General features: G+C 44.4%; 1 protein-coding gene and 1 pseudogene across 6 annotated transcripts in view; one reads left to right on the top strand and one right to left on the bottom strand.

The window, feature by feature from the left end:
• SLC37A3 (solute carrier family 37 member 3) overlaps positions 1 to 2209 on the top strand; it is a 46467-nt gene extending 44258 nt beyond the window's left edge. For 4 of the 5 annotated variants that reach the window (XM_081244989.1, XM_081244991.1, XM_081244990.1 and 1 more), the window contains exon 15: positions 388 to 2207. In XM_081244989.1, the coding sequence (XP_081101115.1) occupies positions 388 to 480 (93 nt within the window). In that variant the 3' untranslated portion in view covers positions 481 to 2207. Of the gene's footprint in view, positions 1 to 387 lie in introns of all 5 variants that reach the window. The other variant, XM_081244993.1, reaches the window with a different exon arrangement.
• A 1944-nt stretch (positions 2210 to 4153) lies between these two features.
• LOC308622909 (large ribosomal subunit protein eL6-like) lies at positions 4154 to 5099 on the bottom strand (annotated as a pseudogene). Its single transcript has one exon. The product of its transcript is annotated as a large ribosomal subunit protein eL6-like (transcript).
• Between the last annotated feature and the right edge of the window lie 11219 nt (positions 5100 to 16318).

The raw sequence follows: 16318 nt of genomic DNA, 5'->3' as shown, positions 1-16318 counted from the left end.
CTGTCATCTACTTCTGAGTAAAGGGAAGTATCTCCTGAGGAACCTGTTGGTATGATCATACTAGAAATGTAATAGAAAGAAAACTGAATCTGTTAGAAGAAACACTGTTTAAATCTGAGCTCCAGTATCAATTTTCTGCCCTACCTATGAGTTATTTAATCTGTGTACCTTAGTTCTTTTTTTGGAGACTGTAATGTAACATTAAGTATTTTGTAATATTAACTGTAATTTTCAAAATCATTTTCTAATTCATTAAAGATTGAGTTGTCCTTGTACGAAGTCAAAAAGAATGTAATTGTCCCAATTCATTATTATGTTCGAAACATGATGCTCTAACAGAATTAATTAACTTGTCACTGCATGTTTAATGCTTTTTTCTCTTCACAGACAAGTTGCACAATTCTATTTATTTCACCATTAATAGTGAGGGAAATATGCTATCTTATGCAAAGACGACAAGCTCGCATATTGAGTGGGTGACTGGTGCCCACAAAAGAACAAGAATAATAGGAGACACATCAGGACTATTTCTTTTCATTCATCTTATTTTGGGGTTGTCTTAAGAGCTCCAGCATAACCTCAGATTGTCAAGCCTCTTTTCAACAGTGTCAGCCACCGGAGATGCTGACCAGAGTGAAGGCTGGGCTGTTTTTCTACACTACAGGAATTATTGTTAATGATTTTTATCGCTGTTGTTTCATGAATGTACTGAATGGCCTATGAATCTGCCAGCGTCTTTGTTGGCCTGTGGAGGTTTATCCTTTTAACCGTAAATGCTGTATTGGACTTGGACCCAAGTTCTCCAGCCTGGAAAGCCGAGTGACCACAAGGCAGTCAGGCATGGTTTGTATCAGTGACGTGCTCCACGAATAGAAAGGATCGTTGCATTTTGCTTTAGTCATGAGTTTGCAGAGCATGCCTCGTCTCTGAAGCATCAAATCCGGATAAAGCACTCTAGCTGGGTCTAGGGTCTAAGCCTGCCTTGGACAGAGAATCCCTTTGTTAACCACGGTGGGAAAAATCACACTACCTGCTGATTGGCTCAGTCACTGTGTATCTGCTCTAAAGTTGTTCAGCTCCAGAAGCAGAAATATCTTCAAGTGATTGTCAACTTGTTCTCCTCCGTCTTCATTCAGAATTCCCTTTGACTCCTGGAAGTCTTTAGTCTTCCTTTCAAGGACCATAAGGTACCTCAATTGTGAACATGCCAGTGTGTAATTTACAACTGAAGTACTCAACCCCAGATCTGTTCTCTGGGAACTTTAGGATCCACTAGGAAGCTAATCTGCTTAGCCCTATTTTCAGAGGATTGATCTCTGTTGCAGCTGGGTTCCTTGCATTACCTCAGCAGAAGACTAGAATTAGAGAAAAATGAAAGACCTTTTGGCCCTGTAAGTGTTAAGTATGTGACCTTGAATCACATTAATGGATTACTAGGGCCTGAGGCGTATCTAGGTATCTATTCTTTAGAAGTTTGTAGAATATATGTCTTCAAGGCTGTGAATTCTATACTAATTATCAATATTTTAAGGTCATACTGTATATATATTTTAAATTATGGAAGTTAACAGTTGAAAAATGTGCAATTTTGAGGGCTGCCTAATTTGCATTGGGTTAGGGAATATTTTTCAACCTCTTGCTTTATACTCTCAAATGTGGTGCGTTTATGAACTTGTTAATGTTATTTAATCAAGCAGATTTCCAATCAGATAATTGCTCATTACTGACAAAAAGGGAAAATATGAAACACAGAAAGGGAAAATAAACTGACTTTTATAATAAACATCTGTCCACCTGGTTATTTTACATATACTGTGAGCTCCGCGCTGTAGAATGTGACTCATGCCTTGCAATTTCCTGCTACTGAGTGTTCCCTGGTGACCATTCACTGACCCTACGGTGTTGCCAGATTGTACAGGTCTATTTCTACTACATTCTGTGAAAGCCTTCCCTTCCCCTTTGTGTAAGATTATGCTAAGTTTGGATGAGTTGCCTAGTCGTAATTTAAGAATCATCTGTAGATGAACCCCATTTTGATTATTTAGCCTCTGTCTGACATTTGGCTGAGAGTTTCCTCTCCCCCCACGTAATCAGTATGGTCACATCTTCGTATCCTGACACCAGCCATTGTTTTCTTTCTCAAGTTTAAACTTAGCTGGACAAGTGTTCCTCTGACCTCTCTGTAGCCCCCAAGTTGTACCTGAAATGAAATTATAAACAAAACAACTGCTCAGCACTGAATGAAATTATATCTTGCACTATGGGTGTATTTCCTATTGTTCTCTTTCTGGCAGTCTACATACGTGTTAGCTTTAAAGAACTCCTAAGAGTTAACTTATTTTTTTTCCCTTGAAGAAAAGGCCATAGTGAAGGCCAGTTTGGAAAAGCATTCTTCTCTGACACCTCGATCCTCCCATACTCACTAGGTTGAAATACAGCGCTCTGGCCTGCCTTTTCTTGTCATACGGTGTTTTCTTTTCTCCTTCCATATGGTTTCAAAGGGAGAAAGGCCCCTCTCCACTCCTGCTTATTCTAGTCTTTGCTGCTTCCTGGAGGGCTCGTGTCCCAGTCAACATTCACACAAGAAATGTCTGAGGGCCCCCTGTGTGCATCGTGAAGTTCAGCGAGATGGAGGGTACAGGATGCTCTTGTCCACCCCTTCCCTTTCCTTTCCAACATCAGAAGTCCTCCCTCCTCCCTCATAGGTAACTGATAAAGCCATTTCTTATCCCTACTAGTTCTTCTGACTTAACGTCCTATTTTCCTTTTCACAACCAAATCCTTTGAGTTAACAGATGGTATCTGCTGCCTTCCTGGCTGTGCTACTCACTTCCTTCTCAACTAGGTAACTAACTGTATGTCTATTCGTCCAGGACACTCCTGGTTTATGCCTGATGTTCTGACATAATTATCACGTCATAATTATAGCACTTTCCTTTGCTCTCCCAGTGTCCTAGTTTGGATATGTTACCCTTAACCTTGGACCTTTTTTGCATCGCTCTCCAGAAACTGAAGGTCATAGAACTTGGATATCTTTTTTTCCTCATTCCTTATCTTTCTTAATCCTCCTCTTATACTTGACTCCGGTAACCACTTCATCTTCTCCAGGACTTTTTTTCTTTGGCTTCTATGGCATTTTAATGTATTGAATCTTCTTATTTCCTATCTTTTACTGGGTTCTCTGCTCACCCTCTGCTAGTTTCCAATAGGGGTCACCAGCTTTCCCAGATGAGCTGTTCTTAATACCTAACAATAGCTCTGTTAAGTACTAAAGAGAGATAGGGCATCCATTTATATAATACTATCTGGTGTTTAGTTAACTGCAAGTCTCAAGGGAAGTGAGCTCAACTTACGTAACCTCAACCCCTCTCCCATCCCCACCCAGACCACACTGCCAATTGGCTTTATGAATGGTTTTCAGATTTTCTAAGTCATAAACCCTTTTGAGAATCTGACAGCCATTTGCCCTCTCCCCAGATCAAAATGCACCTGTGAACAAATTTTCAAGGTTTATTACAGGGTGTTCACAGGCCAAAACTTGAAGCCCGTCCTTAGACCACAAAGTTAGAAACCTTGGTTGAGAGAATCAAGTGCCACCTGTTAGCCTGAGGTTTCCCACAATCCAACTTCAGTGTGTTTGTTTCTTTCTTTTTTTAAAAAAAAAAAAACATTTATTTATTTATTTATTTATTTAGGCTGCACCAGGTCTTAGTTGCGGCATGCGAGATCTAGTTCCCCAACCAGGGATCAAACCTGGGCCCCCTGCATTGTGAGCATGGAGTCTTACCCACTGGACCAACAGGGAAGTAAGTCCCTCAGTTTGTTTCTTTACTGAATCTCCTGATGTCTCTCTACACGAACCTTCTACGTAATCAGACTGGTTAGCTTATTACTTGACTACAAATGGCAGTGTGTATTCATATCAGTTTATCATTTTTTTTGGAAGCACCTGTGTTTTCTTTCTTTCTTTTTTTTTTTTTTTTTTTTTGTGGTACACGGGCCTCTCACTGTTGTGGCCTCTCCCATTGGGGAGCACAGGCTCCGGACGCGCAGGCTCAGTGGCCATGGCTCACAGGCCCAGCCGTTCCATGGCATGTGGGATCTTCCCGGACCGGGGCACAAACCCGTGTCCCCTGCATCGGCCGGCACTCTCAACCACTGTGCCACCAGGGAAGCCCTGGTTTTTTTTTTTTTTTTTGGACCCAATTATTTAATTAGGTTCTTTGGAAGAAGTTTAGAACACTACTTTGTGAGGATAAATTCCGTTTGTAAGAGCGAACACAGAGCGGAGGTAGCCCTGGAGCTGAGGAACAGCTTTGATTCTTTGCAGAATTTGTGAGTCCACAGCTTTCTGATCAACCTTCCGCTGCTCTGTAATCTCATATTTCTCTCTGTGTCGAAGGTCTCACCTTCCTGGTGCCTGGGCTTACGCAGTTTCTTCTTGAAGTAAGCATCAGTGAGATGTTCTGGGATTTTCACACCACTGACATCAATTTTGGGGGAAGTGGCAATGACAGATTTCTGGTGTGTTCTCCGCAGAGGAACTCGATTGAGGGACAGAGGCCCAGGCACAAGTAGCAAAGCCACCGATCAGCTGCTGCAGGAAAATGACCCTCTTGCCTCTGTGGCGCCCAGTGAGGATAATCAGAACGGTCCCAGGAGGGATGCTAGTGCGCAGTTTTCTCACAGGCTTACTGAAGGGTTTTTTGCCGTGACTCAACAGCTTTCGAGGCACATCTTCAGTAGGATGGTACCTAGGCATTTTGCGAAGGTTAGCCACCCGGGTACCACCATTCTTGTCACCACCACCTGGTTTTGTGACATTAGCAAGAACCTTCACCTTCTTTTTCTTTTCAACCTTGGATTTCGCTGCCGAATACTTCCTCTTGTACAAGGCCTTTCTGGAATACACAGCCGATCGGGAATATCTGCCAATGCCTCTGACCAGGACAGGGTTTCGGCTGCAGTGGGGCTTCCCCTTCTTAACGTGCTTCACCTTCTTAACTTTGCCACCAGCATCAGCCTTCTTGGCTTCAGGTTTTTTCTCCTTAGTATCTGGCTTCTCAGCCTTTTCACCCGCCATCTTGCAAGATGGGGAAAAGCTGGTTTGTTTTTTAAATGAAAAAAATGTTGAATTGTGATAAAATACATGTAACATAAAATGTACCATCTTGACCATTTTGAGTATACGGTTCAGTAGTGTTAAGTATTAATATATTCACATCGTAGTGCTTAACTTCTAGTGTTGATTCACACTTCTGGTCTGTAATACCCCTTCTTAACTCTCTGCTTTCTGAATCTTAATTTTTCCTCAAGACTTGGACAAGCACCATCTAGTCCAAGAAACCATTTTCCAGCCAGCCTTACTAGCCCCCCATCGTCTCACCTTTTTTTGGTAGCAATAGCAATATTACTTATTTGGTCCTTAGCTGCTTTGGTCTAACCTGGTTTTTTTTTGTTTTTTTTTAACATCTTTATTGGAGCATAATTGCTTTACAATGGTGTGTTAATTTCTGCTTTATAACAAAGTGAATCAGGTATACATATACATATGTTCCCATATCTCTTTCCTCTTGCATCTCCCTCCCTCCCACCCTCCCTATCCCACCCCTGATCTCCCTGTGCTATGCGGCTGCTTCCCACTAGCTATCTATTTTACGTTTGGTAGTGTATATATGTCCATGCCTCTCTCTCGCTTTGTCACAGCTTACCCTTCCCCCTCTCCATATCCTCAAGTCCATTCTCTAGTAGGTCTGTGTCTTTATTCCTGTCTTACCCCTAGGTTCTTCATGACATTTTTTTTTCTTAAATTCCATATATATGTGTTAGCATACAGTATTTGTCTTTCTCTTTCTGACTTACTTCACTCTGTATGACAGACTCTAGGTCCATCCACCTCATTACAAATAGCTCAATTTCGTTTCTTTTTATGGCTGAGTAATATTCCATTGTATATATGTGCCACATCTTCTTTATCCATTCATCCCATTAAACTGTTTTTATATCTAACTCCCCAAGGTGACTATTGGTCTTCTTTTTTTTTTTGGCTGCATTGGGTCTTCATTGCTGTGCGCGGGCTTTCTCTAGTTGCGGCGAGCGGGGGCTGCTCTTCGTTGCAGTGCATGGGCTCTAGCCGCGCGGGCTTAGGTAGTTGTGGCACGTGGGCTTAGTAGTTGTGGCTTGCAGACTCTAGAGCGCAGGCTCAGTAGTTGTGGTGCACGGGCTTAGTTGCTCCGCGGCATGTGGGATCTTCCCGGACCAGGGCTTGAACCCGTGTCCCCTGCATTGGCAGGCGGATTCTTAGCCACTGTGCCACCAGGGAAGCCCTGATTATTGGTCTTTTTCTCCAATGCCTAGTTCTTTGCATGGTTGGTGCTGCATAAATGTTGATCGTGTTGGAAAAGGTGGAAGGAAAAGGAGTGGAGGGGGGCCGAGTGGAGTGTGGCTCCCTGACCCCGCATGTGGCTCTTCCCCTTGCTTTACAACATGACACCGCCTCCCACAGTAAATGACCAGGTTATCAGGCCAGGCCGTGGGGCAGAGAATGCATTGTCCTGTCCTTAGGCTCTTCAGTAGCCGTATCGGCTCTCCTGGAGAGCTAAGCCACAGTGAAGGGCGAGCTTGCTGCTACAGAAGAAACCGCATGTTGTTCAAGCTGCTGTCTTTATTCCTGCTGCGTGTTTTCACCTGGCCCGTCCTCTTCCTTCCAGTTCTGTCTGTCCCTCTGAGCTCCTGATGTTCTACCTCCATGGGACTTTGCTTTTTTTTTTCTTAATTGAAGTTTAGTTGATTTACAATGTTGTGTTAGTTTCAGGTGTACAGCAAAGTGATTCAGTTACACATACATATATATATTTTTTTCTTCAGATTCTTTTCCCTTATAGGTTATTACAAAATATTGAGTAGAGTTCCCTATGCTATACAGTAGGTCCTTGTTGGTTATCTGTTTTATATATAGTAGTGTGTATATGTTCATCTCCATGGAGCTTTTCCTGATTACCCCACTTCTAATGCTCTTTCCTTTCCTCAAAGTTCTAGAGTCGTTACATAGACCGTGCAGTCTGCCCAGGCCGAGTGATTTTACTGCCTTATTTTGTTCTCTGGTTGTTTCTGGTTAAGTTGTTGTTTCCTCAATTAAATTGTGAGCGTGAAAGAGTCAACTCCATGTCCAAGGTCACAGCAACCATCAATCAAGACAGCTGGTTTATCTTCCCTTGTGGCCTCTGTACTTTCAGGCACATCTTCCTTTTGCTTTTCCTTAAATGCCCTGATCATTTCTGGTGACCAAGTTTTTATTTATTTACTTATTTATTTATTTTTGGCTGCATTGGGTATTCATTGCTGCGTGCGGGCTTTCACTAGTTGAGGTGAGCGGGGGCTACTCTTCGTTGTGATGCATGGGCTTCTCATTGCGGTGGCTTCTCTTGTTGCAGAGCACAGGCTCTAGGTGTGCGGGCTTTAGGAGTTGTGGCACGCGGGCTCAGTAGTTGTGGCTTGTGGGCTCTAGAGCGCAGGCTCAGTAGTTGTGGCTCGCAGGCTTAGTTGCTCCATGGCATGTGGGATCTTCCTGGACCAGGGCTCGAACCCGTGTCCCCTGCATTGGTAGGAAGATTCTTAACTACTGTGCTACCCAGGGAAGTCCCTCTGGTGACCAGGTTTGTTCCAGCATATAGCCAGAATAAATCAGACTCAGTATGAAATTTATATATGTGAACACAGATAATACAAATCACTTAAATGGTTATATATGTGTTATAGGTAATTCTAGGTGACTATATATATATATATATATATATATGTAATTATGTGTTACATTTAACTATACACACACATATAAATACATACATATGTACATGTACATCAAGACTAATATTTGAAAGGGAGTTCTGTGCCTGAGCCCCCAATGCTTCATGTGTGTACACAACTTTCTTTTTATTTATTTATTTTTTTTGTGGTACGCGGGTCTCTCACTGCTGTGGCCTCTCCCGTTGTGGAGCACAGGCTCCGGACGCGCAGGCTCAGCGGCCATGGCTCACGGGCCCAGCCGCTCTGCGGCATGTGGGATCCTCCCGGACCGGGGCACGAACCCTCTTTTTATTTTTTTTAAGCTTCTCATTTTCCTGGCCTCATTTTCTTTTCTTTTTTTAAACAAGTTTATTATTTATTTATTTGGCTGCACCACGTGGCATGCAGGGTCTTAGTTCCCAGACCAGGGATCAAACCTGTGCCCCCTGCAATGGAAGCATGGTGTCTTAACCACTGGATCACCAGGGAAGTCCCCTGGCCTCATTTTCTTTATTTTATTTTATTTTTAATTTTTTTGGTCGTGCTGCACAGCTTGTGGGATCTTAGTTCCCTGATCAGGGATCAAATCTCGGCCCCCTGCAGTGGAAGCTCAGGGTCCTAACCACTGGACCACCAGGGAATTCCTGGTACATGACTTTTAAAAGTGCCCTCCCATCCACTACTCTCTTTTATCCCCACCGCATTTGTAAGGTAGGAGGACCCGTGGTTGTGGTCCTTAGATTTGAGAACTGAGGCTCTGAGAAGCTCATGGGTTTGCCCAGGGTCCCACATCTAGTACATGACAGCAGGACTGAATCAAAACCCAGGTCTTCTGACTTCAGTGTATTTTTCCGTGATGCTACTCGGCCTCTTCTCATTTGACTTTAATCTTATCCTGGGCTTCCTTCCAAGGTATACGCTGTGCAAGGCTCTCGAATTCCGAGCACCAGAGTCCTGCAGGTGAGCAGGGCTGCCAGACGCTGTGAAGCTTTGGCTTTTAAAAATATATATATATTTATTTATTTTTGGCTGCATTGGGTCTTCGTTGCTGCGTGTGGGCTTTTCTCTAGTTGTGTCGAGCGGGGGCTACTTTTCGTTGCGGTGCACAGGCTTCTCATTGCGGTGGCTTCTCTTGTTGCAGAGCATGGGCTCTAGGCACGCGGGCTTCAGTAGTTGTGGTGCACAGGCTTCAGTAGTTGTAGCGTGCGGGCTTCAGTAGTTGTGGCACGTGGGCTCAGTAGTTGTGGCTTGCGGGCTGTAGAGCACAGGCTCAGGAGTGGTGGCGCACGGGCTTAGTTGCTCCGCGGCATGTGGGATCTTCCCGGACGAGCGCTGGAACCCATGTCCCCCGCACTGGCAGGCGGATTCTTAATCACTGCGCCACCAGGGAAGTCCGAAGCTTTGTCTTAAAACTGCCTCCAGCTCGCACCTGCTGCTGGACTGAGCGCCCCTCAGAGCCCCCCAGGGCCCCGCTCTGCAGCGCCTTCCGCTCCAGGTTTGCCTTTTTAAAGAGCATCTCTTCCCTCTTTCCTGGTCCTTCTGCCTGAGGCTTAGGCAGATCTGCCACCTGACAGACTCTTACATTGTGATGTCTTCTGTCCTCCCCCGGCCCTGGAGTCGGTGGAGGTGCTGATGTCCCATGCCCACCTGAGCCAGCTCTGCCTCTTTCCTCTTGACAAGGTCCCTGCTCTTACCCGTCGTTTTTTTTTTTTGGCGGCGCCTCGAGGCTTGTGGGATCTTAGTTCCCTGACCAGGGATTGAACCCAGGCCCTAGCAGTGAAAGCACCAAGTCCTAACCACTGAACTGCCAGGAATTCCCTTACCCTTCCTTCTAATGAATGTTTAACTTTGAATGACGGTCTTATATCTAAAATGCCATTAGTCAGCTTTTTATTGCCTGCCATTGCCCTCTGATTAAAGAAATAACTTATTTTTCCCTTTTGCCCTTTCAGAAATTAGATAACAAGAAGCAAAATCATTTGAAACCATTTTAAATCCCATTTAATCACAAGGATGTTGTCCTAACTTCATCATCAGTGAAATACTGATAAAAAGCCTACCCTGTTGGATGGGAATGTTGATCTGGATTGTAATGGGATAATTGTATTTAGGTAAAACCTTTCATCCAAGTACTTCAAAGCCCTTCGCCTTGTTTAATTAATAGTTATTATCAGGCCCTGAAGAGTGACATCAGGATACCATAGTCCTAGATTGTGTGTGTGTATGGGCACATTTGCTTATTTATTTAGCATTTTGTTTGTTTTCCTAGGCTCACCATAGAAAGTTTCAGGAACCTAACTCTTGCTGTGGATTTCATTAAAAAAACGATACCTAAGGAATCGCATACATAACTTGCCTTTGTTGCATGGGATTAAGATGTGGATGGGGTTACAAAATAAAGAAAGACTGCTCTGGAGCCAGGAGGGTGGAGCTGGGGGATGAAGGAGCAGTGACTAAAATAGAGGCTGAAGGGATACCCTTCCCCAAATGCCCCCAGTCGTGAGATAGGTTTCATCCTTGTTTGCTCAACTAGGTGGGTTCATGTAAAAATGATTCTGTGAACAAGGTCTTGGAGAGAAGATAATTTAACAGAACTTTTGAAATTCAAAACAAACCTGTGTCCTGGCTGAGGGAAAGGTCCCTATCTCTGCAATCACTTTGAGGCTGTTGAAGCAGCATCTGGATAAAGGGATGGGTTACTTATGAGAAGAGCCTTTTAGAGAAAAGACTAGCAAAGATTTTTTTTTTCACCCCCGCACTGTGTGGATCTTAGTCCCCCGACCAGGGATTGAACCCGTGCCCCCTGCAATGGAAACATGGAGTCTTAACCACTGGACGGCCAGGGAAGTCCCAAAAAGACTAGCAAGCGTGGCCCACAGGGATGACCCAGTGCTGGCCCCCTTCCCACATCTTTCTGCTGTTTGGTTTTCGCATAGCAGCTCATTTAATGCTGCAGGATCTAACTTAGGTGATTTTAAAAAACCAATGTTTATGTTTTCCTCTCTCTAACCCGCCCGCTGCCAAAAGAAACAGTTCTTTCCTATTGGGCTCCTTTCCTCGTCTCAGCCGTTCATGCCTCTTGACTCAGCAGGGGGAGACAAAGTTCCAAAGACCCTGCCCGCTGCACCTGTCAGCACCAGAAAGCCACATGTGCTTCATTTCATTATGACTTTACATCCGTTGGTTCTGAAACCCTCCTGGCTAGTTATTCTCTCAGAAGTTCTCGGTCCCCCCACCTGGCAGCCTTCTGTTACCACTGGTGATGCCCCACCTGTTTTACTGAAAGATCAGGATTATCTGGAGTTTCTCCACTTGGGCATTTCTCTGTTTTGCACGGGAATTGATGCCTTAACTTCACTCTAAATTCCATTCCTTTTGATTAGCTTCTCTCCATCTTTTTTTTTCTAGTCTCTCAATCCTCCAGGCCTCTCAGCTGAGACCTTTAACCTTCCCTTCCACACCTTGCTTCTACCATCCCCCTACTATGAATAGTAACCTGTTCTCCAAATGGATGGTCTTCCCACGCGCACCTCAGCCATGCTCTCCCTGTGAGGCTCTCGTTGTTAGATGTGTTCTACTGGGTGAAAATCTTTTTTTTTTTAATTCATTTATTTTATTTGTTTTTATTTTTGGCTGCATTGGGTCTTCGTTGCTGCGCGCGCGCTTTCTCTAGTTGCGGCGAGCAGGGGCTACTCTTCGTTGCGGTGTGCGGGCTTCTCATTGTAGTGGCTTCTCTTGTTGCGGAGCACGGGCTCTAGGTGCACGGGCTTCAGTAGTTGTGGCATGTGGGCTCAGTAGTTGTGGCTTGTGGGCTCTAGAGCGCAGGCTCAGTAGTTGTGGCACATGGGCTTAGTTGCTCTGCAGCATGTGGGATCTTCCCGGGCCAGGGCTCGAACCTGTGTCCCCTGCATTGGCAGGTGGATTCTTAACCACTGCGCCACCAGGGAAGCCCCCGAGTGAAAATCTTACAATGTCTTCCATTGGTCCTAATTCTTCCAAAGTAACAGATATATATTTTCTCTTGATATATTTGAAGATAACTTCCCTCTTTCCCTTTCAGCTTTTTTTTTTTTTTTGCGGTATGCGGGCCTCTCACTGTTGTGGCCTCTCCCGTTGCGGAGCACAGGCTCCGCATGCACAGGCTCAGCGGCCATGGCTCACGGGTCCAGCCGCTCCGCGGCATGTGGGATCTTCCCGGACCGGGGCACGAACCCGTGTCCCCTGCATCGGCAGGCGGACTCTCAACCACTGCGCCACCAGGGAAGCCCTCCCTTTCAGCTTTTTATGCTTCTAATCTTAAATTTTTATTGAAGCTATTCCCCCAAGCATTGCTTTCTGATCAAAGCTGGCCGTCTCTGTTCTTTACTTTTGATGTCGTTAACTACCTTCTTATTCTTTGAATTCTACCTTTGTCTCCATTTTGATATCCCCTTTGCCTCCTAATCCTCAATTGTAAGAAAACTCCCTAGACAAAATTGTTTCATCTTCTGTGTTCCAGACACTCTCGTTCATGCTCTATTTTTAGCTTTGTCATCACTTGTCCACAAAACTCTAGAAAGTCAGGACTAACTTCTAATCATTTTGAAAAATCCTCTCAGACAGTGCCTGGCAAGTAGGTGGTAGAACTTAGTTAATGTTTAATTTTTCTCTGTTCCAGTACTTCTTTTACACAGTTCATTGTTTCATATTTTTCTAAAACCTCCCAATGACTACCAAATTTTTCTCTCTAGCCCCAGTTTGTTACTCATTTTCCAATCTTAAATTGCCTTGCGATCACCAGGATGTCCTGCTGGCAGCCCAATGTAATAGAGTTCATTTTCTCACCCCAGTCCCTGCAAACCCACTTCCCACATAACTTTCCTAGTGGTCTTTGTTTAATAAACTGCTTGAAGCATTTTTGAGTAACCTTAGGCATCAAGGCACATTTTGATCCTTATTCATTAAGTAGCCCTCTTGCATTACTGGACCCGGAGTCTCCACTGTGCCATAATTCTCACATTTTCTGGGATGTCTTTAACTGTCAGTGGCAAGGCCATCTTCCCCAGGCTCCCAGCCTTAAGGATACTTGTGGATACATCTTTTCCTCTCTCCTTGTCCTCAGCCTCCAGGCGTTGCTGATTCTTTCTCACTTGCTTTTCTAACTCATCTTTCTTGTTGATTTCTAAGCCATTTTCCTCTGCCTGAATTATTCTCAATGGCCTTATTTTTGGTGTCCCTCTTCTAGTCTTCCCTGCTGCAGTCTGTGCCATGCTCAACTCGCAGAATAATCCTGTTAAACAGTATTTTTGTGGTGTTATTCTCCTGCTCATATATCAAGAAGGACTTTCTTTCCTGGGTTAATGATGAGATCTTGCATGAAGCCTCATCTCTAGCTAGAAAATCTGGGAGACCAGAGATCTGAGGGTAAGTAGTAGTGACACCTCTCTTCCACTGATGTCTTTTTTTTTTTTGCCATGCTGCGTGGCTTGTGGGATCTTAGTTCCCGGACCAGGGATCGCAGCCGGGCCCCCTGCAGTGAAAGTGCAGAGTCCTAACCACTGGACCACCAGGAAATTCCCCTCTGATGTCTTGTTTGTGAAAGTATTGAACACCGCTCTTTCTTTGTATTTTTTTTGAATAACAACTTTATTGAAATATAATTTACACATATATGTCACCTATTTAAAGTGTACAGTGGTTTTAGGGATAGTCACAGGTTTATCTAATTTTAGAACACTTTCATCACCCCCAAAAGAAACCCCGTACCTCTTAGCAGTCACTCTGCATTCTCCTCTTTCCCCAGCTTCTGGCAACTAGTGATTTACATTCCGTATCTATGGATTTACCTATTCTGGACATTTTGTATAAATGGAATACAGGGTCTTTTGTGATTAGCTTCTTTCACTTAGCGTAATGTTTTCTAGGCTGTTCTAACTGGGTTTTCTTAGATCCTGTATTTGTCTATTTGGCGTCCATTCATCAGAAGGCCAGCTGTCTTAATTGTATCATCTTATTTTCTGTATTCTTGATGCTCTGGCATTTGTGGGCTCTGAGAGATAGGAAAGGGCTCACCCTGTAGCACACTTTTCGTATGCAAACGATCCAGTCCAGAGCCCACACCCCGAACCAACCAGGAACCAGCCACGTCCTTTATCAAACTCTCACACACCAAGCTAATCTCTCCCCTGCCCTAGGTCAAATGAGGGCCAAGTGCCAAACAACTAAGAGACAGCCCTTCCCAAAGCCTGCCAGAATTATTCAGACTAGTCAGTCCTAAACTCTACCCTGCCCTGCCTTGCCTTTCCTGCAGAAAACACAATAAAGGCTCTGGCTCAGGCTTTCCCTGGCTCCTTCCTCCTCCTGACCCAAACTGAAGCTTCCCCATAGGGCCCGGTGGGTGTGGTGTACTCGCCTTTCAGGCACCGTGAGAAATAAAAATCTTTCAATGGCACTGACCTCTGCTTGTCATCACTCAGTCACTTCCATAAGTTAAAATCTCACAGGTACAATTGAGACAAAGGCTCATTTCTGTTGTCGCATGTATCAGTACTTCATTCCTTTCTATGACTGAATTGTATGCATGCACCACATTTTGTTTATTCACGCATCAGTTGATGGACATTTGGGTTATTCCCACTTTTTGGCTAATATGAATAATGCTGCTAGGAGCATTTGTATATAAGTCTTTTTTTTTTTTTTTTTTTTTTTTTTTTTGCGGTACGCGGGCCTCTCACTGTTGTGGCCTCTCCTGTTGCGGAGCACAGGCTCTGAACGCACAGGCTCAGCGGCCATGGCTCACGGGCCCAGCCGCTCCGTGTCATGTGGGATCTTCCCCGACCGGGGCATGAACCCGTGTCCCCTGCATCGGCAGGCGGACTCTCAACCACTGCGCCACCAGGGAAGCCCTGTATATAAGTTTTTATGTGGATGTATGTTTTCGGGTCTCCTGGGTGTGGAATTGCTGGGTCATATGGTAACTATAATTAACATATGGAACTGCCAAACAACTTCCTTTTTTTTTTCCTTTTAATGTTTTTATTGGAGTACAATTGCTTTACAATGGTGTGTTAGTTTCTGCTGTATAACAAAGTGAATCAGCTGTACATATACATATATCCCCGTATCTCTTCCCTCTTGCATCTCCCTCCCACCCTCCCTATCCCACCCCTCTAGGTGGTCACAAAGCACCGAGCTGACCTCCCTGTGCTATGCGGCTGCTTCCCACTAGCTCTCTATTTTACCGAACTACTTTCTGAAGTGACTGCATGATTTTACAATCCCACCAGCAATCTGCGAAAATTCCAATTTCTCCATGTCCTCACCGGCATTTGTTATTGTCCGTCTTTTTAAAATTTTAGTTATCCTAATAGATTTGAAGTGGTGTCTTACTGTGGTTTGATTTGCGGTTCTCTCTAATGACTAATCATGTTGGTCATCTTCTCATGTGCTTATTGGCCATTTGTTTGTCTTCCTGGAGATGTGTCTCCTTTGCCCATTAAAAATTGGGTTATTTGTCATTTTATTGTTGTGTTGTGAGAGTTCTTTACATATTCTAGATACAAGTCCCTTATCAGATATATGATTTAATATATTTTTCCTATTCTGTAGATTGTCTTTTCACTTTCTTGCTGGTATCCTTAGAAACACGAATTTTTAAAATTTTGATGAGGTCTAATTTACCTGTTTTTCCTTTTGTCACTTCTGATTTTGGTGTCATACATAAGCTATCTTTGTCTAGTCCAAGGTCATGAAAATTTACTCGTAAGTTTTCTTCTAAGACTTTCATTATTTTAGCTCTTACATTTAGGCATATGATCCATTTTGAGTTAATTTTTGTATGTGGTATTAGATAGAGTCCAAGTTTTATTCTTTTGCATGTGGCTATCATTATCCCGCTGCATCATTTGTTGGCAAGACTATTCTTTCCCCATTGAATTGTCTTTTTTAAAAAATTATTTATTGATTTTATTTATTTTGGCTGCGTTGGGTCTTCGTTGCTGCTCACGGGCTTTCTCTAGTTGCGGCGAGCGGGGGCTACTCTTTGTTGCAGTGTGCAGGCTTCTCATTGCGATGGCTTCCCTTGTTGCGGAATGGGCTCTAGGCACATGGGCTTCAGTAGTTGCAGCACGCAGCCTCAGTAGTTGTGGTGCATGGGCTTAGTTGCTCCATGGCCTGTGGGATCTTCCTGGACCAGGGCTTGAACCCGTGTCCCCTGCATTGGCAGGTGGATTCTTAACCACTGCGCCATGAGGGAAGCCCTTCCAGAGTCATTTTTTTTTTTTTTTTTTTTGTGGTATGCGGGCCTCTCACTGTTGTGGCCTCTCCCGTTGCAGAGCACAGGCTCCGGACGCGCAGGCTCAACAGCCATGGCTCACGGGCCCAGCCGCTCCGCGGCATGTGGGATCCTCCCAGACCGGGGCACGAACCCGTGTCCCCTGCATCGGCAGGCGGACTCTCAACCACTGCGCCACCAGGGAAGCCCCAGAGTCATTTTGACGTCTCTCTCTCTCATTTCCTCACATCCAGTGAAAATTCAGACTCTGTTTACTCACCT

Source organism: Mesoplodon bidens (genome assembly GCF_964165515.1).
Source record: "Mesoplodon bidens genome assembly, chromosome: 9".
Taxonomy (NCBI): domain Eukaryota; kingdom Metazoa; phylum Chordata; class Mammalia; order Artiodactyla; family Ziphiidae; genus Mesoplodon; species Mesoplodon bidens.
The sequence above is the reverse complement of the archived record's forward strand: the minus strand, read 5'-3'. Positions and strand labels throughout refer to the sequence as shown.